This window comes from Pyxicephalus adspersus, chromosome 5, assembly GCF_032062135.1.
Source record: "Pyxicephalus adspersus chromosome 5, UCB_Pads_2.0, whole genome shotgun sequence".
NCBI classification, from domain to species: Eukaryota; Metazoa; Chordata; class Amphibia; order Anura; family Pyxicephalidae; genus Pyxicephalus; species Pyxicephalus adspersus.
In genome coordinates, this window is record NC_092862.1 from 98,869,170 (window position 1) to 98,895,281 (window position 26,112).

Consider the following 26,112-nt stretch of genomic DNA (forward strand, 5'->3'; position numbering starts at 1 on the left):
TAAAGGGAGAAGGGAGGAAGGCAGTGAGGCTTTTGTAAGACCCCACCCCCACCATCCCAAATTTCAGCTGTCAGAGGAGAAAACTTAGAATGCAAGAAAGGCGGGGAAGAAGGCAGTGTTACAGAAGACTCATTGCCTTCCTCCCTAACTTACTTGCATTGTACGTTTTCTCCTCCGACAGCTGAAGTTGGGTATGGGGGGGGGGGAGCTTTGTTACAAAAGCCTCACTGCCTTCCTCCCTTCTCCCTTCAGCTGTCAGCAGAGCATCTCTGGAGAAAACCAAGAGTCGAGTTGTCGCCTTATTAGGCGACTTAAGTCTGACTCGAGTTCTAACCTCTGTCTGCTCCAGGATTAAAAACAGTCGCAAACTAATAGCAAATTATTTTTAAGGAATTTACAGTTTGCTAGATCATCTAGGTTCTCCCATAGTCTACCTTCTTGAAGCTTTATTAAATCAGTTCCAAAATGTGAATAAGGCACAGTAAATCAGTAATAGAAAAAGATCAGCTGCTAAAAGCCTACAGACTATAACTTTTGACTAGTCCTTTTCTGGGTACAGCTTCCACAGCTCAGGCCCTCTGTAAATGAGAACAAACAGACTTTTCAATGAAAAGCAGTGGTATATTTATCTGCACTGTATACTGTAATTTCTCACATATGATAATTTGACAGATAACTGCTTTTCCTTTCTAAAGAGTTATGTTTAATGCAAGTAAATCTACAGCCAGACTACTGTGCAAGGACAGTAACTCATGTCCATATCTGTATCTGCACATTGTTTTATGACAAATTGTCAAAAAATAAGGCATATTACATTTCCATTTGCTATAATCCCAAAGGCCTGATTGCAATGTTGTGGCTACTGAGTGTGTTAAGGTCAGCGCTCATTATTGCAGATTGCATGATCAGAACCAAAAGTGGACACTAATTTTACAGCAGGGAGTTAAACAGATACTCCAAATGCAAAGGCTGAGGTCAAATTGGGTGCTCTTAAACAAACATAGATACAATACTTATTTCTAAAATTACTCCATTCCAGAATGAAAATATTAGATATAAAACTGTGCAATATATTATGATTAGGTAATATATTTCTTCTGGTGATGTTATTTCTAATTCAAGCCAAGCTCCATAGTCATGGAAACATTTAATATAAGCTATATATGTTTTAGGTGCAGGACCAACCTATGCAGGGATATAACCTGAGATTAACCCTATTTCTTTATGAAATAGACTTTTTTAGCATTACATGTTCAATAATTTACAAATGTCTTTCATTAAGACTACACATATTTACCTACCTTGCTCAAAATAAAAATAAAAACCAAAAAAATGAATTACAGGTAGTCCCCAAGTTACATACGAGATAGGGACTGTAGGTTTGTTCTTAAATTGAGTTGGTATGTAATTCGGAACAGGTACATTATTTTAATAAATGCAATTAGGAAAGATGTTTGTCTCAACATAATATTAGGCAACGTGGTGTCAGTTACTGTATAAAATCCTCACTGTGAGTTAATCACAAACAAGCAAAAAAAACAAAGCAAAAAAAAAAAAGAAAAACTTTATGGAGCCTAGACATTCATTAACTTTTGGAGCAAGCTGTGGTTTGATATGCAAAAAGAAACAACTGCAGAGTGTCTTGGTCATTAAAGTTACAAATAAAAGACTTCCGCAAGTCATGCAAACCGCCCCCTCCCCCCCACCAGGCTTGGTCCTGAACAAGAGCCAGCAAGGAAGCCCAGTTCATATCTAGGAGTATTCCGTATGTCAGATGTTCTTAACTCGAGGACTACCCGTACTATTTTTCATTGTATTTAAAAAGGTAATACGTTTTGTACCTGTGTTACTCTTTAAATCAATTTCTACATGGAACCCCCTGGATCCTGGCTGTTTACATATCTATGATTCCCTCAATCCCTCTGAAGATGTCTTTGCACCATGCAGGTGCAAGATTGAGTGACATATGTTGCTATATTTGTATTTAAAAAAAATAAAAGTGTGATCCCACTGCGCATGTGCAAGATTGACACTTTTCAATTTCAATGACCGAAAAGGCCCTTCTGGAGCAGGCCAAAGCCTCCTGAGATTCTTGCCGTATGTATCTCAGGAGGCTCTACAACAGAATGGGAGGGTTTTGCCCTTTTTTTTAAATCTACCTTTAATCTACAATTTAATATCTGCCTGAGCATTCGTTAAAGGTCAGAGAGTCTACAGACCACCAAGACTCTAGTAACAGCAGGACAGCTATTTAACAGGGAGCAGAACTTTATGCCAGGAAGGGGACTTAAAATAGAGATCAGTGCTAAGCCTAAAATTTGGATCAAGATGACTACCATCAGATCAGTCTGAAATAACTAAAAGTACCCATAGGTACCACAAAGTGTACGCATTTCAAAGTAGAGATTTTTTGGCAAACATCCTGACAAACAAGCCATTGAAGGTTCTCTGTGCAGGCAAAGTCATGGTTGGCCTAACAAAAAAACCTGCTTCTCAGGGCACAATTCAACTTTACTTCCAGAGTAAGTTGATGGTACAGGAGTCTCTATGATAAAATAGGTCAGGAGATGTGCTCAGAACTAAAAAAACAAAAATTCTGAGCTGGAATGAATTTGAAAGAATTTTTGTGAACCCCGAGTTGAAATTCATATTTTTTTCCCAAATAGCCTACATTTTGACAGATATAGAAAACTGTATTGGGCACCAGATCGATTGCCAGATTCAAGCTTTGGAAACTAACAAAATTCAATGTAATAATATTTTTATTTGCCAACAATCTGATACATATGTGGCACAGTATAAAGCATGATTTTACTTTCCATTGTTAAGGTAAACATTTTAAACGTACTCATCTCGTTGACCATCTGTAATATGATGTAAATGATTTGCGCCTCCATCAGCACAGGCTTTGATATTAGCTAAAAAAAAAAACAAAAACAAAACGTTAGATATAAATAGATATTTTAAAATCACAATTGTCTACACTTTCAATCGTAAATGCTTTAAAATGTCCTATATTTTTTAAATTATTTTTTTTAGCATTTATTAAGGCAATTTGAACCAAGCTAAGTGGCAGAAAAGAGATAGAATATAAGAAAACACCCATACAACCCCCCAAAAATTCCCCATACAATTCAATTGGGTCATTTTAAGCATTTAAGGAATTTTCAAGTGTTTATTTGTATTTGATCAAAATCAAAAAATTTGCAGACTGCTTTAGCTATGCAGCCTATTAGGAAAAAAATCAAATCTCTATGGTGAGAACTGTCCTACTGGATTGAATCGGAATTTCAAACGTGGGAACTAGAAAACATTCTTTTTAGACAAAGTCCTGTACACACAACAGCTATTATAAAATTGTAGGTGCTGGACGCAGCCTGTCAAAACAGCCTATTTTGCATTATGAATCATCTTGGGGAATGATGGGAAATTGTGTGTACATTTTATAAATGGATGAGAATACAATCCTATTACACTGACTCAAAACTGATGTAAAAATACCAAAACGGTACAATTAAAAAAAAATATATATAATTTCCAGCCTGGTCCTGCCGCACAGTCCCACCCTCCAGCCGCATGCTCGCACTGCCCGGCCTGCCATCTGCGTCCCCTAGCCTCATGTCCCCAACACTCACATGCTGGAAATGCAAATGCCGTCCGGCATCCATGTAGCCTAGCCTGATGCAAATGCCTGACCGGCATCGCCAGGAGAAGCAGATGATGGGCATCACTGAAAGACGCCGCGGGCACCACTGGAGGATGCCACCAGAATGTGGGGACCAGGTAAGACTTAAAAACTCACTGGCAATTCCACCCAGAGTGAGGATTGGGGTTACCGCTTTTGGTACTGAAAATTAACCCCGAGCCACACTCGGTAATACTGCCAGAGGGGATAAGAACACTTTAATACAGGTTCAATTATCCCTACCCCCTTCTCTATCCTAACCAAACCTGACACACCTTTCTCTCTTAAGATTTACACTTGGACTACTAAAGCTTTTGTTTTAAGCTGGCAAATTGCAAATATAGATGAACTATAGTCAAAGTTTATTGTTCATTCCTATAGATTTGCTATACAATTGTTGCTTCAATATTTATTGTTTTTATAAATAAGTACCTGAAAGGGTTGAACTTATTATTATTAATGCTAAATTGACCAGCTGAAGGCATGCCAGATTTAGATCTTTTGAAGTACAGAGGAAGAAGATAAGCTTTTATTTGCAGTGCAAACACACCAGGCTGATGGCAAAAACAAAATGCTGCATTTCTCCCTTAAAACAAGATACGGTATAACTGTGTAATATGGCCGCTCATGGTGCTATGGTCTTGTGAAGCAGGGGGTATGTTTACACAGATGACATTGGGACAAAGGTATACAAGACAGATTTTTATCATAGATTATGCCAGAGGGTACTTCTGCTTTAAATGGATGCCAGTGCTCTAGATGGATGGCTGTTTCCTTCGGGACTGCACCATCACGGTATAACAAAAAGCATAATAAAAAATATAATAAAGATTAAAATACAGAAACAATTCAAAAATAACAAAAAAAGATAGGTAGATGGATAGGTAGATAATGATATGATTCTGGTAACATGAACGGTACTAGTTCATAGTTCTGCAGTAGGGGCAATTTCTAGTAGCAGTTTACTGTTTCTAATTGACTGTCTGATTGCATAAGTACATGTTGAATGATGTAAGTTTGTTTATCTGTCAGAATACAGGCTTGCCTCGTGTCTTCAATTTGTTTGTAACACACTGTGATTTATAAATAAAACTACAGAAGATAGGACATTGATACCACAGCCAGAAGTTCACCGCATTTGATTTTGCACTTAAATCTCAATGTTTCCACATCCCAAGCCGCTTGGAAATGCAACTTTAATAAATCTGTCAACATAAATATAACGTGTCGTAGAAAAGGTGTTGTTTTCTTTTTTCTTCATTTTCTCTGAACTGAATAGTGGAGTATAATCAATTGATTCCTGACAGAATGAAGTCAAGCACAAACAAATGCACAGAGTTGAGTTTTAGCAGGTTGATGAAAGTTCTGTTTACAGTACTATTCTTTGGTCCGATCTATATCACTCGCTGATAAGTGCCAAATGCAAATCAATGACAAGAAAGAGGACATCAACTTAAAAAAAAAAAAAAAAAAAAAAAAAAAAAAAAAAAAAACCTTGAGCAGTGTGTTATTTCTGCATGGTATGATAGACAACTCTGCCTTAATATAAACTTTATAATTTAATGGATAGATCACTATTGATTATGTCTTGCATAGCAATTTCAATGAACAGTTAAGAAGAAGCTATAAAGAACTTTCAGCTACATATTTGTGTCGATCGTAAACAGCTCCTGGTTGTAAGTAATTATTTAACAGTCATACTTTTGTTTGCTGTTCCTTTCTTCATTATTGCATTTCAGATATAGATCCATAAACTAGGGAATATGATTTGCATCTCCTCAATGAATGATTAGAAAGGCTCAGTACTCTTCAAGTAAAGTCTAATATTTTCAGTCAGGTCAGACAGAAAGGGGAACAATGAACATGAATCATTATAGTCAATTTAGCTGCATGAGTTTATTTAGAATGTTCTCCTATTTTACCTCATAGGTTGTTTTCCTAATAAAATGTTCAATTTACACAGAAAAGTGACATATTATGATACTCTACTTTTTGCGTTCTTCAATAAAATAAGGGTTTGTCTTAAAATCTGCTTTTAGCTTTTGGAAGAGCCTCTTGCGTTCCTTTCTCTGTCTCATAGGTATATGCTTATTAGCATTTCCATGCATTAAGGAACTGCTTACACGGTTCCACAAATCCACCATAAAGCTAACCAACATCGTTGCATTTCATTCCTTTTGGCATCTCTAAAAAAACCTAGCTCCCAACTGTCCTACTTTCAATCTGTAGCGGTCAGTCCAATGCTCCAGTGAGCTCCTGTATTTTCCCAAAGGCAGATGGTGAATTACACTGTTGTACTTCCATCTGCTGCCACAGGATGGTGCCAATACTCACAGAGTGCCATTGTAGGTGTTATGAACGAAGGTGTGGACCCACTGTGCCGCTGGCCAGGTAAACTCTAGAGGGGCGTAACTAAGCAGCCACCCGGTCTTCACTAGAGCCTCTGATGGTGAGGATAGTCTTGGGCTGCGGGGTAGCTACCAGGTGCCACTCCAAGGTCCGGTACACAGGAAAGCAGTCAGATAAATCACTAAACACAGGGTAATGCTGGTAAGCCAGAGATTGCTCAGGCAACTTCCTGTAATAGGAGGTGCCTTTAAATCCCTGCAGGACATCAGCCATAGGCTGTGAAAAACAGAGGGCGTGTGTTTGTTACCTCAGAGACACACCCACGCCAGCTCACAAACAGAGCAAGTCTCAGCATGGAGGAAACACTGATATGGAACATAGGTAGTGTTACCTGAGAGATAGAACCCGGCGCCCATGCCTGCGATTAGGAGCAGCGGCGCCGGCACGACCTGCAGTGCTAACAGTAGGTATTTGAAATTGTAATACCTTAAATGGCAACTATTTTTCTGCTTTCTAATGAAATACTACAGTGATCCCCAAAGTGTTTTCAGATGTTCAATTGTTTACAAGAGGTGTGGAAAAAGTTTAACAAAGATTATAAGAAAAAAAAAAAAGTTTATAAGTTTTAAAATGAAGGCACTTCATATGTCAGTCAGAAAGGATGAGGTATTCAGCGGGTGAATTGCTGCAGCCTAATTAAGTTATGCATTTCATGGAAATATCTGCTTCATCTGACTTTTTATAGTCGGACACCTTACAAGAGGTTGCAGCAATTCACCCACTGAATTTTCCATCCTTTTTGATTACTATTTATTGAATATACCATTTGAAGGTATTATAAATAATGTTTGTTTAAAAAAAAAAAAAATTAAATACACTTTGCCATGCCCACTGACCTTTGCCCACGTTTGCCGCAACACACAAACAGCACCACTGTCTTTGTCTTTCAAATGTTGAGAGGTATGGAGAAACGTAATGGACCTTGTGGGGCTTCCAGACTATTTGATAATGACAAAAAGAGGATACTGGAAAGAATTACATGATCGGTGTGTTATCTCTCTTAGATAGTAAGCTCTTTAGGGCAGGGTTCTCTCCTCCTCCTGTGTCACTGTCTGTCTGCAACCCATATTAAATGTACAGGGCTGCATAATATGTTGGCTCTAAATAAATACTGTTTATTAATAACAATAATAATCTACAGAAGTGTTATTATTTGGTGCAAAAATGGTACAAACCATTTATAAGAATTAAATTCAATAAATGGTTTTAACATTTATGCACCTTTGTCAGAAATACCTAATACATATAGACCCATATATAAACCAAGGTACTTCAAGAAACCTCTGAGCAGTACCTAAAAAAAAATACTTTGACTTGAGTATAAACCTAGGGCAGACAACGTGACAGTCACTACTAACATTCAAAAGAGTATGACATAGAAATACCAATGAAATCAACATGAATAAATACATCCATGGTGTGTGTTTTGGCCATATCGTTACCCCCTTTGAGTAAGTATATCTTTACCCCCTTTCTGCAGGTTAAATTATTTTGTTAGTTTAGAGTTGTTTATAACGGGTTATTTCCTCTTAAATTATGTTTTCTGCATGATTGTAAGCCAACAGTAGTAGAAGTTTTTTCATTGTGTAAAGTTTGTTACAAACAACTTTTCTTTGACAGCTCTGATCTGTCAAACCAGAGACACATGCAGTCCTAGGACATGCCACTAGGTGTCACTCAAGCATAAACAGATTCTTTTACTGATGGCATATTGGGGATGGAATATTGGTTTATCCTCCAATATATATGGCCCTTAAGTCGCTAGACAAAATAAAATATTACCAAATATACATGTGGAATAACACAAATAAAAACAAATGGGCACCTTGTAACATAAACTGGAGCATTTTACTCCAGCTTTCTTTTACACTTTGGTGTACCCTGTCCAACGCTGTGAATTTAAACAGGCCCTTTACTAAAAGATTATGGAAACTGCTAACCTTTCTAAAGATGTAATTTAAAGTCTATTACAACAAAAATATGTAAACGGCCATGTCCGACCTTGCTATAATAATGACCGATTCATTTATACATTCTGATTCATTGTCCCAGAATGAGTATGGAGTTTAGGTGTTCAGCTAATTGTCGCACAGCTATTTGAATGCTTGTTTCAGGTGTGACAGACTAATGAAACTAAAAGATCAGCTTTACAATCCAGACAATTAGCATTCTTTAAAATGGGTTCAGCAATGGCAGCTCTTACTCCACTTTACCAATATTATATCACATTATATCTTATCACATTCTCAGTGGTTACCCGACATTAAAACAACTAAAAATAAACAGGGAAAGAAAGGTATCATTTATAAGCGGATTCTCATCATGATATTTAAGAAAATATAAAAAGGCTTACTATCTGTCAAAAACATCAAACATATTATTATAAAAAATGCAAGTAAAATTTTTTGAGTGCATTTTCCAGCATAAAAACTGCCCTTAAACAATTTAAGATATGAGATTTTATTACAGCTGGATTTCAAAATCTATTTTGTATAAAGCAATTTCACATAAAGTTTAGGCGGTATTGTTAAGGGGAAATAAATGAGACAAAAGAACCTGTGGGAAATACTGATAATATCACAATTGATTTTGGCATTATGAAAGGAAAATCAAAACATTACAAACTTAATTCAGACAGATGGCTTTATTATTATGTGTGTGGACTGGGATGAGTTGTACAAACAAAATAACAATACAGAAAATGATTGTTTGTCGTCCTTGCCTTCACTAGTGGCTCCTCTGAATCTCTGCTGCATGTTTAATAGATATGAACAGACTTTCTCCAACATTTGATAATACATTCACAGAGTTCCATTCTGTTACTGTTCAGCAAGAGAAGTATCCTACTTTCATTTCCTGCTAAGCCAAAGAAAAAAAATAACACCGGGAGCAAAAAAATAAATAAATTGTAGGTATGATCATATTACTATAAGGCACAAATTGTATTGTCTGGGGTATTATAAGTCCATATGCATTTGCAGATTTATGATATGTGCAGGAGTGATGTTATCGTAATATAAAGATGTGAACCATTATGACACATAAGGGAGCCATAGTCTCTAAAGCCACCAGCATACAGAAAACTGTGGTCAAAAGTACATGCCCAATCTGAACATAGAAGCATCCTGCAACAATGAGACCATTTTATACACATGTTTGAATTGAGCATTTGTCATTTTTATGTCTTTGGAAGAAAGATTAGAAAAAAAAAGTACACCCCAGGAGCTGGTAGGAAAAAACAGCTCAGGTGCCCATCCCATGAGATACAGTAGGCCATGGGATGTCTGGAGAGTTCAGGGAGTGACTATTATTATTAATATTATTAATAATAATATTAATAAACATGATTTATATAGCACCAATATAATATGTAGCGCTGTACATTAAATAGGGGTTTCAAATGACAGACGAATACAGACAGTGACACAGGAGGAGAGGACTCTGCCCCAAAGACCTTACAATCTAGAAGGTGGAGAAAGTAACACACAATAGGAGGGTAGATATGTAGTGGTAGGAAGAAGTGATGGCTTCAAAAGACAGAAGAAGATGGCAAGGTAGGCAAGATTGAAAAAATAGGTTTTGAGTGCTCTTTCAAATGAGCAGAAAGAGCAAGCCGAATAGGACAAGGAAGACCAATCCAGAGAGTTGGGGCAAATGGTCCCAGGAGACAGGTAGGGGCGGATTTTGGAGATGTTGCATTGATTAAAGTGACAGGATCTGGAAATGTTCTGAATATGGGGGGTAAATAAGAAGGCAGAATCAAAGGTGACGCCAAGACAATGTGCCTAAGGGGAGGGACGAATGACAGAAGGAATATGTCAGGGGCAGACTGGGGTAATGAGTTCTGTTTTATCCAGGGTTGAGTTTCAGGAATCGGTCAGACATCCATGATGAGATGGCTGACAGGCAGCCAGGACTGAAAGGGACAAGTCAGGGGTGGACAGTTAGATTTTGGTGTCATCAGCATATAGATGGTACTGTAAGCCAAAGAAGGATATGACACTACCGAGAGAGGAGGTGTACAGAGAGAAGAGAACCGGTCCAAGGACTGACCCTTGAGGAACACCAACAGGGAGGAGAGTAGGAGAGGAGGAATTACCATTAAAAGAAACTTGAAAGGAGAGGTCAGATAAGAAGCAAACCAAGAGACAGTAGGATCACAGATACCAATGGAGCTCATGATTTGTATTAGAAAAGGGTGATCAACAGTATCAAAAGCAGAGAAAATATCAAGGAGAAGGAGGAAGGAAAAGTTGCCCTAAGACTTAGCTCTGATGAGGTCATTGGCCACTTTATTAAGAGCTGTTTTGGTGGAATGGACAGCTCGAAAGCCAGACTGGGGAGGGTCAAGGGGAGAGTTGGAGCTCAGGTAATCAGTCTTTTGTAGACAAGGTGCTCAAGAAGTTTGGAAACATTTGGGAGAAAGGAGGTAGGATGGTAGCTGGAAAGTATGGAGGGGTCTAGTGGAGGTTCTTCAGGACAGGGAAAATAATGGCATGTTTGAAAGCAGAGGGGTGGATGCCAGTAGAAGGAGAGAGGTTGAATAGTTTGGTTAGGGCAGGGGCCAGGGTGGAGGAATGGGCATGAAGTAGATCAGAGGGAATTGTGTCAAGCAGATAGGTAGTAGATGGAGATGATGGGAGAAGAGAGAAGACTTTATGCACAGTAACAGAGCTAAGGAAAGGCCAGTGATCATTTACAGGTGGAAGGGGTGGATATGGTTGGAGTGGCCTGGTGAGCAGGGACATCATGTCTGATTTTGTCCATTTTGATCTCTAAAGTAGATGGAAATGTTTTGGGCAGAGAAGGTTGTTGTGGAGGGAGTAAATTGTTGAGAAGAGGCTGCGTGGGTTGAAAGCTTGAGAGGAAATGACAGCAGAGAAATACTTTAGCTTGGTGACAGTGAGTTCAGTGTTAAAGTGTTGTAGACTGGCTTTGTAGTCAATGAAGTCAGCGCTGAGGCCAGACTACAGACATATGATGATCAAAAACATCCTTCATGTGCAGGCATCTAAATTAATGAAGTAGACTTGCCCATGGCATTCAGATTCTTTCATTCTAATACATTACTTTGAAAAATGTCAAGGCTAACCTTGAAGGCTAACCGCATTTATTTCTTTAGACAATTTATAACAAAGATTTCCTGCACACCTAGTGTAATATTGAGCACTATACACGTTCTTAACACTGTTACTGATTGCATTACTTTATAATATTGGTACAGAATGTCACTCTGCAAACTAGGTACACCACATATTTACAGTATGAGAATGAAGAACTGGATAATGTAAGCTTTACTACTGTCAGAGTTTCTAATGGCAAACACAATAATAGTCCATTGATAATATCTATGAAAAAGAATATATGCAAAAACGTTTTAACATCACTGCAATCAAAAATAACAAAGCTTAGGCTTCTATAGTGATTTTTAACTTCCACAGCAGCATAGACTTTCAATCTTTCATTGGCAGCGCAAACACATATACCAGTGGAAGTTTCTAATACACCAACAAAGTTGAAACAAACTACCAAACAATTGCTACCAATATCTATTTCTTACATTGCTTATTATTAATGTTGCATTGATTCAACATGGATTACAAAAAAAAAAAAAAGTAGATAGGAAAAATTATGGATTCACTCAAGGAAGTGGAAAAAATCATGGAATCCCTTGAGAAAGAATAGTTTTACAGTTCTACAAAATTGTGAAGAGCAGATGTTAATAGATGGGCACTGACAGTGATTGATGGTCAAATGAAAATCAGGTAAATCACGAAGGAAATTTTAAATTAGTTTCCTTGATCTATTTTCTAATGTGCATGTTAAGTTTTTTGCAAAGGGAATACATTCCTAATAAAAGCAGAACTAAATCTCTGAAATAAAAAAAAATTGTGTCTAGGCAGGTCATTTATTGTAGAAGGGACAGTTGATGTCCCTTCTGCAATAAAACAAAAAAAAATTACTTGCCTAAATGCAATTTTTTTTTACACAAACCAACATCCTAATCCTCTGGCTTTTATTTTTATTGCCGATATGGGTTTGCATGTTAGGTAAAAGAGTAGCAAGATGGTATTACTTCTACAGTAAGTGCACAAGCGTACATTGAAATTTGGGAGACTATTTCCATTTCATCAGTCGAAAGAAGGTTGGGTAATGGTGAAGCCCTTTTTTCAGGATGATAATCCATCTTGCCAAAGAACAAAGAGTGTAAAAAATTTTACCTCAGGAAAGGCATATAAACGCAATGACATGGCCAGCAAATAGTCTGAATCTCGATGCAAATGGAAAATTGTGTCCAAAATTTAAAAAATGGTACATGACAAAGCTCCTTCCTGCAAAGCTGATCCCTTATCTTCTATACAAGAGAGAATGTTTTCCTATAATCTGTGGCTTCAAAGAATTCAAACGGTCATAAAAAGTGCAACACAGTATGAAGTGGAATTTTAAGGGTTCATAATCTTTACCTTATGCTGAATGATTACATAATTTTTTACTCTAAATAAACAAAACATGCTAATAAATAAACCAAACACATTTACTTTTTTTGGACGTATGTTTTGCAATCCCAGAACGTTCGGTGGTAAATAAATTGTTTTGTGAAATATCTGTGATTTGTTTATAATTTTTTTGCAACAAAGTAAAACAATTGAATAAATGTTTATTCATGGTTCTCAAACTCTGGCAATGAATAATATGCATTTTTGTACTTGAGAGGAAAAAAAAACTAAGAGGAAAATTTACATTTAGTAGACATTTTACTAGAAACACCTACCATCATGTATGCCTGTTAGATATAACATCTTTCACATATGTTTTTTTTCCTTAAGAAGAAGAGCTTTAAACCTTCACTACTTCCTTCCATGTTGATTTCACAGAATTCTGGGCTTCAAGACAGCATCAGAATGGGGAAGAAAGGTGACTTAAGGGGCTTTAAACATGGAATGGTTATTGGTGTCAGCCAGGCTGGTCAAATTATCTGAAATTGCCAATCTGGATTATCACATACAAACATCTCTATGTTTACAGAGAACAGTCCAAAAAGGGAAAATATCAAGTGAGTGGCAGCCCCCTAAGAAATGCCATATTGATGGCAGAGATAAAAGTATAATGGCTTAACAGATTCCAGTTGATAGAAAGGCAACAGTAACTCAAACATATACTTATTACAACCAAAGTATGCAGAAGAACATCTATGAAAAATGGCAATAGGTTCACTGTACTCAAATGGAGCCCATGGTCATCAAATCTCATTCCAATTGAGCACCTTTGGGACAAAATTGTTTACAGCACCTTGTTAAACCTAAACCATAAGGCTTTACAGCAATACTTAGGGAAAAAGGGGTGCAACCCAGTACTTGCAAGGTGAACCCAATAAAGTGGCTGGAGACTGGTATATCTATATATACATATGTACAGGTATATGTAATTTCCGATATATAGTATACAGTATAGTTTTTGAATGGCTTGATTTGGTATTGGTTTGTAGTCCTCAATATTTTAAATATTTTGTGTATATTATGATAATTGGGGGAACCGGGATCAGTGTAGAATGCGGTACACAGCCATACAATCCAAGCGAGTGTCTGTTATTAAACACAAATATGCTTTTTCAGCACACAAGAAAATAAACACATTGCTCCTTCAGCACTAAAGTAACAGAAAAAGTTGCTTCCAGCAGCAAACCTAAACAAGGTTCCAAAGTGGCAAAAGCATATCATAATGACAGTTCCAAAAAAATGTGTTTGTAGCTTCTGCTACAGGGGTGCTTTCTCTGAGCACTCAGGTAACACGCAACTCTTATCTCCCAGAAATCCCTGGTAATATAAAGATCCACCTGCCAGCATAGTTAACCTCTACATAATAGGTCATGTATAGCTGAGGCTTTCTTCATAGGTAGTTTCTGGGAACGAAAAGGCCCACCCAATCTTACCTTTTTTCTAATCAAAACTGCAACTATTGGTTGCTATACTAACCTAACTAACTCCTTTTGCAGTACCCTACAACATGGGGACTGGAAGCCAAGAATCTGGGAAATTATCACCCATCCAAAACCCTTCCCTACAATCCTGTAGAGCAGCGGTCCCCAACCACCGGGCCGCGGCCCACTACCGGTCCGCGGCGGTGTTTTCAGTGGGCCGCGAGTACATGATCCATTATTGAAAACGAAGCGGCACCCAACCACCATCCGCGGACCGGAAGTGGTCCGCAGCGGTGTTTGTATGAGATGCCGGTAAATTTACACAGTAGTCTGTGTACAAGCAATGCGAGCACATGACATGCAGCTCGATTGGCTGTCAGATGTCATGTGATCGCTTTGAAGCAGCAGAGGTGCACAGAGAGAAAAGAGAAGACGCCAGAGTATGTCTTCTCTTTTCTTTCTGTGCACCGCCCCCCCCCCGGTCCTCAGAGAAATTTCCTTCCGTGAAACCGGTCCCTGGGGCCAAAAAGGTTGGGGACCGCTGCTGTAGAGTATTGTACAGGTACTCCCTGGGTTACATACGAGATAGGGACTGTAGGTTTGTTCTTAAGTTGAATTTGTATGTAAGTTGCAACAGATACATTATTTTAAAAAATGCAATCAGGACAAATGTTTGTCTCAACAAATTATTAGGCAGCATGGTGTCAGTTACTGTATAAAATTCTCACTGTGAGTTAATCACAAACAAAGCTAAAAAAAACAAAAAAAAAATTATAGAGCCTAAACATTAATTACCTTCTGGAGCAACGTCAGCAGTGTTTAGCAAAATGTTTCTTCTGCAAGTCATGCATACTGGCCCTCCCCACTCAAAACTTTGTTCTGTATACAGCGAGCAAGGAAGCCCCGTTCGCATCTAGGAGGCGTGCGTCTGTATGTCAGATGTCCTTAACCCGGGGACTACCTATACTAGAAAATAGTGAGCAACTGCTGAATTTCAATTCATGTATGTTAGAGATTACCCAGGCAGCAAGGAGGCCCAGTGGTTACACTCTGGCATTTGCGGGGCTAGGTCCCAGGTTCGAATTTCGTCCAGGACTCTATCTGCATGGAGTTTGCAGGTTCCATTCTTGTTTGCTTGGGTTACCTCCGAGGACATTCCAATACATGCAGTTAGGTTAATTTGCTTCAGCCCCAAAACTGACCTTAGACTGTTTTAAAGACATATGACTAATGGGGAGGACATTAGATTCTGAGCTCCTTCGAAGAACAGCTAGTCACATGACTATGGACTTTGTAAAGAGCTGCATAATATGTCGGCGCTATATAAATACTGTGTAATAATATTAGGACTGCTGCTTATTGACATTAAATAAAAATGACTTACAGATGACCCCTGCAGCCTACAAATGTTCAACTGTACTTTTTTTCCATTTCAGTATTATATGTTACTAAGCAAGGACAGAAAGAACAATTTTGAATCTCCAACAGACCAAAAACCGCAATTAAGATGACTTCTGAAGGGCTTATAGACCCAGTAACACAGTACTGATAAATTACTTCTGAACAACAATGAACAGTCAAGTTCTTTTTGCTTGTGGTCTTTAATTTACTTACAATAATTTAGTTTTATCTATTAGGACTTTAATAAGACTGCTTTCTCTTGCAGAAAAAAATTTCTCCTGAGTATTTTTTAAGAACTTTTATTATGAGCATGCTGTTTAATTAGTGAAGGCTGGTTTTAAAGAAAGGTCTCAATCATTTAAAAAAAAAAATAAAGTTCTGTTTGAAAAATTGTACACTTAAAACCTGGTTTTCTTCCCTGTAAAAAATGAGCGATTTAAAAATTAGTGCTCATTTTTTTTTAATCTTCATTTGTTTACATGACTTTTACTGCAGCTAGGTGAGTTATTAATGACAATCTCTTAATAATAGGTCATGGAACTATGGCAGTGTCCTCCCAAGATTTTGTTTTTCAATTTGGGGGAAGCTGTAGTAAGGTGGTCAAAAAAGTGTTCTCAGTTGTTTGTGCTATAAGTATTTTTAATCCTCTATAATTCTGCCAGCCTTCTGCCACTCCCCTATACTTTGTTATAACTTTCTAATGCACACCCCCTTAGTGTGTCCCAGTTTTTACGTAACCTTTGAAACCTTATGTATGCTCCAACTGTCCAGGGTCACTTTATTGTAACCCAGCTTCCTAGTTTCCCATGTTTTGTAAATAATGTAATCACTTTTAGCAATGTAATCATGTAATCAATGTAGTGTAATAGTTTAGGCTTAGCTCCTATTAGCTGTAAAACAAAAAAACAAAAAGCTGTGGCAAAGAAACTGTACAATCTCAGAGTATCTACCTGTAACTGCTAGGTGCCCAGGATTGGTGACAGATAGTAACTTCTAGGCCTTCCCAGACATTTACACATGGCTGAAAAAGCCTGGCAAAGTGATGCATTTTTTTATTTGCTTGAAAAAGCAGCTCACAAACACTTAAAGTAGACCTAAACATAAAAAATAGTGTATCTGTGGGAGGAAGAGAAGAAAAGGAGGGAGGGAAAGCTAGGCTTTTGAAGGGCAACCCGTGTTAAATTTTAAAACACAAAAGTTTATTGTTCCAACAACATAATTTAAAAGATTAGGAGCTATGTCTCTATAAATGAATCCTAGGCTAACATATAACCACTAGTTTCACTTTTGGACGGCTGACTGCAGCTCACCCACATACCACAAGTAAAATCCTCAATGTAAGGTAAACACAAAGCAAAAAAAACTGTATGGTAAAAAAACATGAAAAGCTCAGTGAATATTGTTGGGCCTACATCAACATTTGGTCCTGGTCAACATTTAAGTCTACTAAGTGCATAAATCATTGGGATGCTTACTTGAAAATTGTGCTATAGGACCCCAAATGTTATTGTGAAATATAAGTCTGCTGTATATTATAATTGTTAGATGCAACCTGGCCAGGCTGGCACTCTTTACTAAGTATTCTGGAGGTGCAGAAGTGTCACAAGGGTATGGGGGCAGTGTTCAATAGCTGAAGTGACAGGTATACACAGAAAACCATTGCCAGCCTTGGTTATCTATCCCGGGCATTGACACTTACCCTTTCCAATATCGAACTAAAATAGCCCATTTCCTTTTTGCTGCTAGAAAAGAGATAGCAAGGTACTGGCATAGAACTGAAGTACCAAATCCCTCAGATACTATACATAGGGTGAACACTTAGGTCACATATTTACCCTCATTTTACTGCCAATGGTCTGCTTTTATATCCCACCCACAATGCAAAATTTGTTTTGATATATTGATTTATAATTGAATGCAATATGTAGCATAATTACATTTTTGTACATTTCTTTTAGCAATTTGTTTGTCACAATTATCTCAATACACCTGGGAAAGCAGATGGGGATTTTACAAAGTGAGTGAAGATGAGATTAAATGAATATTGTGGACACAATCTAAATAAAAAAAAATGGGGCAAAAAAGAAGCTGATGAACTGATGTTATGTTTTCTAATGAACTCTAATTTTTTATCTTTTGTAAATTGTGATCGATGTGTGTTATGGTGGACCCATTATTTAATAATGTTTTTTTGTGATATGAAATATCATCTAAACCAAGTGTCTTCAGGTTTAAGTGGTGGCAAGATTATGATCCCTGGGGAGGGTTGGCAAAGTATCCCACGGTGCACTCTGGCCTATAGTGACCTATTGGCGATATTCTGGACATTGGAATTTTAGAGAAGCTGGCACAAAACAATCTGGTCAGGGTTTCAGTTCTATAGGAGTCATATCAAAGGGGCTTGTAAATAAAGCAAGATCAGATGCAAAATGAGAATATAAGCTTTTCTATTATGAGCCAGCTATTAAAATGAAAGCCCACCTATAGGGTATCCTAGCTTCTCTTAGATTATGAGTTGGAGTATGGAGTCCCTAAATAACATGCACTATAACAGGTTCACATCAAAAATTTAAAGTAAGATCTCTTTATTTCGTTTTAGGAATTTGCAGTTATTATTATTATTATACAGTTTTTATATAGCGCCATCATATTACGCAGCGCTGTACAAAGTTCATAGTCGTGTCACTAACTGTCCCTCAAAGGAGCTCACAATCTAATGTCCCTACTATAGTCATATGTAGTTAATGTAGTCTAAGGTCAATTTAGGGGGAAGCCAATATACCTAACTGCATGTTTTTGGGATGTGGGAGGAAACCGGAGTACCCGGGGGAAACCCACGCAGACACGGGGAGAACCTGCAAACTCCATGCAGATAGTGTCCTGCCTGGGATTCGAACCTAGGACCTAGCTGCAAAGGCCGGAGTGCTAACCCCTGAGCCATCGTGCTGACCACGGTGTCAGACTAATTAGGGTAACCATGCCAAGTGCAATTAGTTTGTTGACAGGTATCACAGAAACACTAGATCTGGGTATGGCTTTCTCATATTCTAGGGAGCAGTTAAGAGCTATGCCCAGCTCCCTAACCAGCCATTGTGAAACTTGATATTTATTATGGGAAAACCTGCACCACGGGTGTCAGAGGTGCTCTATAGGTCTCTTTGGAGCCACATTCATGGCAATCTTAAGCAGTGGGCTGCAAATTGCAGGAGATCTCTTCAGGGAAGAAAGTATAAAGATTTTGAGGAAGAAAAGCTATACTGAACTGAAACCCAAATACCAAAGAAAACATACATTTTCAGTAAGTAATTTTCAGTAACATTCAATCTGTGTCTGTTAATGAAAATGTAGGCTGTAAACAAATACACAAAATGTAATACCAAATAAACATAATTAAAAGTAGCAACTTCAACCATTTTAGAAACGTAATACTCTAAAGCTTTTGGATTTACTCAGTATGTTTCTGTCCACAAAGTTAATAGCTTACTGCTACAGCATTGCAAAATGTCCAATTTCATCCTAGCCAATTAAGCAAAATTAATTTGTTATTGCATGCAGTATTTATAGAATGGTTTTCTTAAGACACATTTTCATTTCCCAATGGACAACTTTTAAAGATATCTGGAATAAAGACAAAATAATCCCAGTTCTAATTTAGCCAGTTAAATAGATGCAAATTATTATGGTACCTGAAATGTTAGATTATATAGAAGTTCTGATGAATATGTGACCACAGAGAAATGGGATTAAAGAGTGTAGTTTTGAGATAGATAAAAATGTGCTGTGAGGAAATAACCAAGAACAATTCAACAAATTATCATTAGCATCCTTATGGACTTCTTTGATCACAATGGGGAATGGTAATATGTTTTTTGTGTATGTAGAAGGACTTACTTTAATTTTACCTAGCAAAATTGATGTTAAAAAACATAAACAGCAAATAAACAGTCTACAAGGCCTTACTCAATTGTCAAATTTCCTGAACATTTTTACTGTTTCTACTGTACTGTGTTCCACGCGATGCTAGTTAACTGAAATTAGGGTGTTGGGTCTTTCTTTTGGTAAAAAGAAGAAAAGCCACATAATGTAAAAATTTAGCAAAGCTCTGTAGAAACTAAATTAAATGTCCACTATGTAAGTAGATGTGGCTTCACACAATCAGGCTCAACTGGGAATTGGTGTCTACTGGGAGGGTCACTTTGTTTCAGATAAATGTTACATAAGTAAAAGTTTCAGATTTACCAATGGATAAATCCTAATGCTCTCATAATGAATAAACCTGAAACAGATGGCCTACAAATATATAATTTGCTGCAATGTAGTCAAAGTAGCTATTCCTTATTAAGTTATAAGAAGTGTGTCTATGGATAAAGATAAGCAGTTAAAGAAACCTTAAAAAACGCACCATGAGAACTTCAAGCTACTAATATATTCTGTGAAAACACACCTCTTCCATTTAACTCACATCACGAAAGGGCAGCAGGTTTTTGCATCATCTAAATTGCTGTATGAAACAGCCATATTGTCCTCTATTTTGAACCACTTTGTGAAGCAAAATGGATATATGCGTTATCGCTAGCTGGGTATCAATGGTAAACTGTTGTAGTCAACCAGAAAAGTGACATGGGGGCTTCAGGAAAGAAACAACTAGCCTAATCTCAGTACATTGATTTCTCTACATCTTATAATTATAAGCCTATGTCATTGAGAGTTTAAATTGTAGATATGTGATTCTATAGAAATACAATAGTTTTCTTTCTACAATACATGTCATATAATATCTGCTTAAACTTCTGTTTAAGCCAAGAGTATTTGCCACAGTCAGAATCCAGACAACCAGTTGCACAACAAAATGTGGGAGAGAGAAAAAACTAAAATGATTAACCTGCTGGTCTGCTTCTGAATGATTTCCAGGATCTTTTGTTAAGAGTATAAACATTGGGAAACAAGACAGTAGGTCCCATAAACACATTTAAAAAAAAAAAAGTCATAGAATACAGTAAAGGTTACCAGGTTGGGTGGCTAAATATGACGAACTGTACTGGAGTTGTCATTGGGAACACTTTGAACTTGCTCATTGGGAACTCACTTCATCACATAACTGACAGTATGAGTAGTATCTGCCAAAATTGGAAATTTTAAATGTACAGGAGGAAACTAAAGTTATTACAAAAAAAGGTAAACATATGCATATGCTTTGGATGCAGTTATAACTAATCAGAACGAGTGCTCATGATTTTGTGTTCTGTTTTTATAAGTAACGTAAACTAACTTCATTAGATAAACTCACTTCATCACATTAAAAAAAAAAAAAGAAAAAGAAAAAAAACTAACAAACATTAATATGATAAATGATGGGCTACAACACATTTCAAAATGAAAGCATTCCACTCCATTAAAGTGAATAATGGGAGCAAACCTGTGGTGATGGTTTTTTAAGCCATTCAATTATTAAAACAAAAAGAAAAATAACACTGCTGGGCCCAATGCCAAAATTAGATAATAATAATTTAGGTTCTGAAGCCCAGAAACAATACATCAAAATTTTTTCATTTACATAGAAATGAAAACATATATATATTTTTAACATTAGTAAAATATTTCATTTTAGAAATGCTCCTTCAATTCACTGTTTTATAATATTACCTTTCTAAAGGCCTTATTTGAAGTGGACCTATTACTAAGAGTTTATGTAAACTGCGATGTCTGACCTGGTTGTAAAAAAATACAGCTTGCCTGGTAAGTGTTCTAATGCCCTAATTTTAATAACTTTTTTATTAACATCCTAATCACTGATTTGGAATGAGTGGATGGTTTAGGTGTGCAGACAATTATCACAAAACCCCTTTCCACATGGTCACCAACATGGTTGTTTCAGCTGTGACCAAAGTTAATAACACTAGGTTTATATCCGGGCAACTTGCATTCTTTAGAAATACCTCATGAATGGCATTTTACATAATCTTTTAATAGTAGGCTGGCTTTGACATAGCAGTTTTTCACTTGAAAAACTTATTAGAGATAGATAGAGAGAGATACATAGAGAGATGCCCATAGAGCCTGAGTCCATTGGAGTTTTTCCTTTACATATGTGATGGTACAGTTTATAAGGAGATAATTTTGGAAGCATCAGCTGAGCAAGGTAATACCTTACTGTAGTTCTTTCTCTAAAATGCAAGATCATCAAAGCACAGTAAAGGATTTGGCTCACACATTTCTTATTCAGAGGAAGACAACACTGCCAATCTACACAGGCTTGCTGTGGGGACTACAAGTGATGAGTTACACAACACACACCATGTAGAAATGATCCATTGGTGGCACCATCAGAAAACCCACCCTGAAAATGTGCATGCAGTCATTTATGACACCCATGCACAATGACAGAAAGTGGCTGTATAGAGGATGAAAGGACTCGTTTTTTTTCTTAATGCTGGATTCATATTTTATACATCTGATCCTCTGATCCTAAAAATAAACCAGTATACCAAAACTATTTTTTGCAATTAATTTGGGAAGGGATTAGAACCATTGTCAGGTTTTGTTATTAATTGTGTGTTAGAAAGATTTCTCCTTATTCTATCTCACCTGGAAAAGGAGGATATATCCACTAAGGAAGGGCACAGCATAAAAAACACAATCAAGATACTTAGCCCTTCCCATATCCAAAGCTAAAAAAAAGAGACTTTAATCCACTAGTATAAGATGTGTATGTCAATTACTGCTACTTGTGTGTTTAAATATCGGTTAATTATATTAAAATTGTCCCACTAAGAGGACACCATTAGTGAAATATAAATTGTCTCTCAGGCATTTGTGAACTTTTTCTATATTAAATTTATTCATGGATACATCTAGAGACAATAAAAAAATACCTGTTTTTTTGTTTACTGACATTTTGAACATGAAGAAGATATGGAATCTGACATTTTCCAATGTATTTGTGGATTATTATAAGCTTTTGAAAATATCATGATCCAATAGTCCTGGTAACTACTATAAGGTAAAATAAATGTTTAAATGGTACCTCGGGATTTACTAAAAATTACACACGTATAAATATATATTTTTTTCCTATACAACATACAAATTTTACATACAATAAAAAAATAATTAAATAAAAACTTTTTTTTACAGTAAAACATTTGAAAAATATTCGGGTAAGCGGTTAAGGTAAAAATTTTCACTTATAGCTTTTCCTGGACTGTTCAGTGTTAGGACAATCCCGCTGGATGATCCAACAATAGTCAGCCATGATATGTACATCCCATCCACCGATACCGTCCTTCCATGACCTTCAAATCTTGGTAGAAATATTCACCTTGCTCATCACTGACTGCACCAAGGTTTTTCCGGGAAGTTAGAAAGATGGCTATAAAGAAAATGCACCTTGATGCTCATATTGCAACCAAGCATTTTGTAGCTCTCCAAGAGTTTCTGGACGATTTCTGTGTAATTATTTGCTCGTGTGTTTCCAAGAAAGTCCGTGACAATGGCTTTGAATGATAATCAAGCATTCTTTTGACATTGTCCTGATGAAATATTCATCTTTGATGGGCTGCCGAATCTGTGCACCATCAAACACATTTTGTTTTCAAATGAAAGACTAGGAATTGCCAAAAACAGTCTTACTAAGTTGGCAAAGCTTTAACAAACTGCTTCATCAGACCCAGTTTCATGTGCAGAGGCGGAAATATATTATTCTTTCTATCAACAAGTGTCTCATGCAGAATGTTGGATCACCTGATTATAGGGCAGATCTTGGAGACCAATTCCTTTCAACCCAATCAATGGCTCTCGCAAGCTCTGCTGTCCCACATGCACAGATAACAGGGATACTTGGTGTATCCGCTTTGCTGACCAAGAAGGAAGCATACCATTCACAACGCAGAGGACCCAATTGTGTTGGTGATATTGCAACAACTCAATGATTCTCTTTATGTCTGCATATTCTTCAGAAAAAGAAACTGAACGGCTGAACCAGTCAGCCAGAAACTGACCCAAATACATTGCCATTGTGAAGGAGGACACACTTTACACTCCGCTTTGAGCTATCGATGAATAGTCGCTATTCAGATGAGTTATAGATTGGAATTCCCAATTCCTCCATTAAACCAGGTATGTTATGGCAATACACAAAGCCACTCTCAATACGATACCTTCTTTTCTTTTTTCAAGTAAGTTTTTCTTACGCAATCTTGATACTAGGAGTTCTGAAGCCTTCTTCAATAGTCTCAAATCACTCAACTCATGCTGATCAAATCCCTTACCAACAGAGAACTCTTGATTTTCAAACACTTCATCATCGTTGTCACCTTATTCATCACCATAATTAGGTTTTTCAAGAGAGGGTAGTGTAACAAAAACTGGCACTGGGATTTCATCTGAATGAGCCACTGAGCGTATAGCTGATGGTAGACTAGGATACTCTATGTTACATTTATTTTTCTTGTTATATCCTGAAGTTTTCACTATACAAAAGTAAAAGTCACTGAAATGATCTCCTGGCTCTCGCCAAACCATAGGTATACAAAATGGCATCTTATCACGTGTTCCCTTTGTCCACATCGTAAACCCTCGACACACTGTTTGCACACCTTATGAGGGGCCCAAGACTATTCTTGATCACCAAGTTTAACTTTGAAAAATGCCAAATAGGCTTGATCTACAAACGTGCTGATGTTCACCCTTTGACTGGGAATGGTGAAACTGCCAGATATACCAAAATGAATCAGGGTTGTTTAGGCATTTACGACGAGAAACAGTACAGCCAGACATGATTTGAAAGGAAGGAAATACGTGTGGAAGGAAAAATAAATTTTGCTCAACCACTATGTAGAGCAGCGCACAACCTCTGACTACTCTGTCTTGTGTGTAAATGAATAGCCTATACAGATCAACGCTACAGTAACTGCAATATTATAAAACCTGACGTGATAGAAGAAAATGAACTGCACTTTCAGAATCAGCATACCTATTTTAGTGTAAATAAGCTTAAAAATTGAAGTCAACAAAAAATTTGTTGAAAATTTTTCCCCAGTGTTATCTTTCTAATTTATCCCGAATGTAGCTTCTATGAAATGAACTTGAGTCTCAGCTTCTCTTACATTACCTGCCCATGTAAATGGCTCTTTGTAAATACCGTTAACACCAGCAGTTGCTCTCTATTTCAACATTGGAACTGATCATATGAATATAGTAAGAAGACCAACTGGAAGCGGTTACAATAAAGCAGGTGGAAACCATGTTTGAGCATGAAGTTCCTTCATGACCCAGTGCATAGACTCTTCCTGATTCCAACACTACAATACTACAACACTCCACACCACCATGTGTAGGTAGATATGTTGTACAACCAGGCACCATGGCTGACTTGTTTCCTGTACCTTAAAGCTGCCATGAGATACTGAAGATGTACCTTGCTGTAACCTGGATTGCTACCATAGTGGCACCGGTCTTATCTCGTTTGCTGTAACAGATTGCTGCCAAAGGTTCTACCAAAAGGTCCCCTGAGGTCTTTATTTCAAATCCTCTAAACCTGTTGACTCAACATTTGCTTGTAATAGTAACACATTTCCGGTTTGTTGAACATCCTAATATTCATTCTCTGGGCCAAAGGTCCTGATCCACTTTTAATAGGTGTTGTGTTCTGCCCATACCTACACTGCCCTAACTAGAATAGTAGCAGAGCGGATTTATCTCTTTGAAGGCCTTGTCCTTTCTCTGGTCTAAGATTGTGAAGTGAAATGGGAAGAAGCATATTGATTGGGTATTTTATCTGTGACTGCTTTTTTCTCTTCTCTAGCCTGATCCTTGAGACTCATAGCGTTACTTTTCCCTTCACCAGCCTGGATTGATACCAAATCAAAGTTAGGAACTTAAAGCAACTAGGTTAAGCATAATAATTTGTGTCTTTATATTTGTCTGGAGTACTGATTTAATACATTATAGAAAGTGGTATTTATATATAAAATATATGTCAAACAAAATCAACCAACTAAACAAGCCAATACCAAAATTTTATGATGGTAAAATGATAGCACTGGAATTTACCACAAAGGTAATGCCAGGATTCATCGGGCCCAAATTGTGAAAGTGTTTTTCCGGGAGCATGAGATACCATTTTCACAGATGTATTGGCCATAACAGAATGCAGACCTTCACCCCCATTGAGAATCTTTGAGATATGATGGAGAAGACTTTAGTCAATGGTCTGACTCTACCCTCAGCAATACATAATCTTGATGAAAATGTAATGCAACTCTGGAAGGAAAAATGTTATGTCACTGCATAAGCTTTTTGAAATTATATCACAGCAAATTCCTGGAAATAGTTAAAGCCAATGAGAGTCCAGTGATTTTTTTTTGTGTGTCTGCCCTTTTTTGGCAATGTACTATATACTCTTTGTTTAAACAAGTAAACATAATAAACTAGTCGAAGTGGTTTTCCAGTTTAAACAACTTTACAGTCTCTCTTCTCTAATCTGGTTAAGAACTGTATAAATTAAAAATAATAATAATTATGAAAAGTCTGTTCAAATGCTTAAGGATCAGCTAAAACATCTCATGAGCTCAGTTTTATCTTTTACATCCTGGATCTATTTTTTTTAACAACAAGGATATTTGTATATTTCTATATTTTGGAGATGAGCTAAATTGTCCAAAACTTTTTGAAAATATTGTATACAATATTTATTGTATAC

The 26,112-nt window shown here is 37.0% G+C and overlaps 1 protein-coding gene across 3 annotated transcripts in view; it reads right to left on the minus strand.

The window, feature by feature from the left end:
* Positions 1-26,112, minus strand: part of TPK1 (thiamin pyrophosphokinase 1) — a 254,941-nt gene that overhangs the window by 155,533 nt on the left and 73,296 nt on the right. For 2 of the 3 annotated variants that reach the window (XM_072412252.1, XM_072412251.1), the window contains exon 4: positions 2,849-2,918. In XM_072412252.1, coding sequence (XP_072268353.1) covers positions 2,849-2,918 — 70 coding nt within the window. Of the gene's footprint in view, positions 1-2,848; positions 2,919-6,019; positions 6,158-26,112 lie in introns of those variants that run through there. The other variant, XM_072412253.1, reaches the window with a different exon arrangement.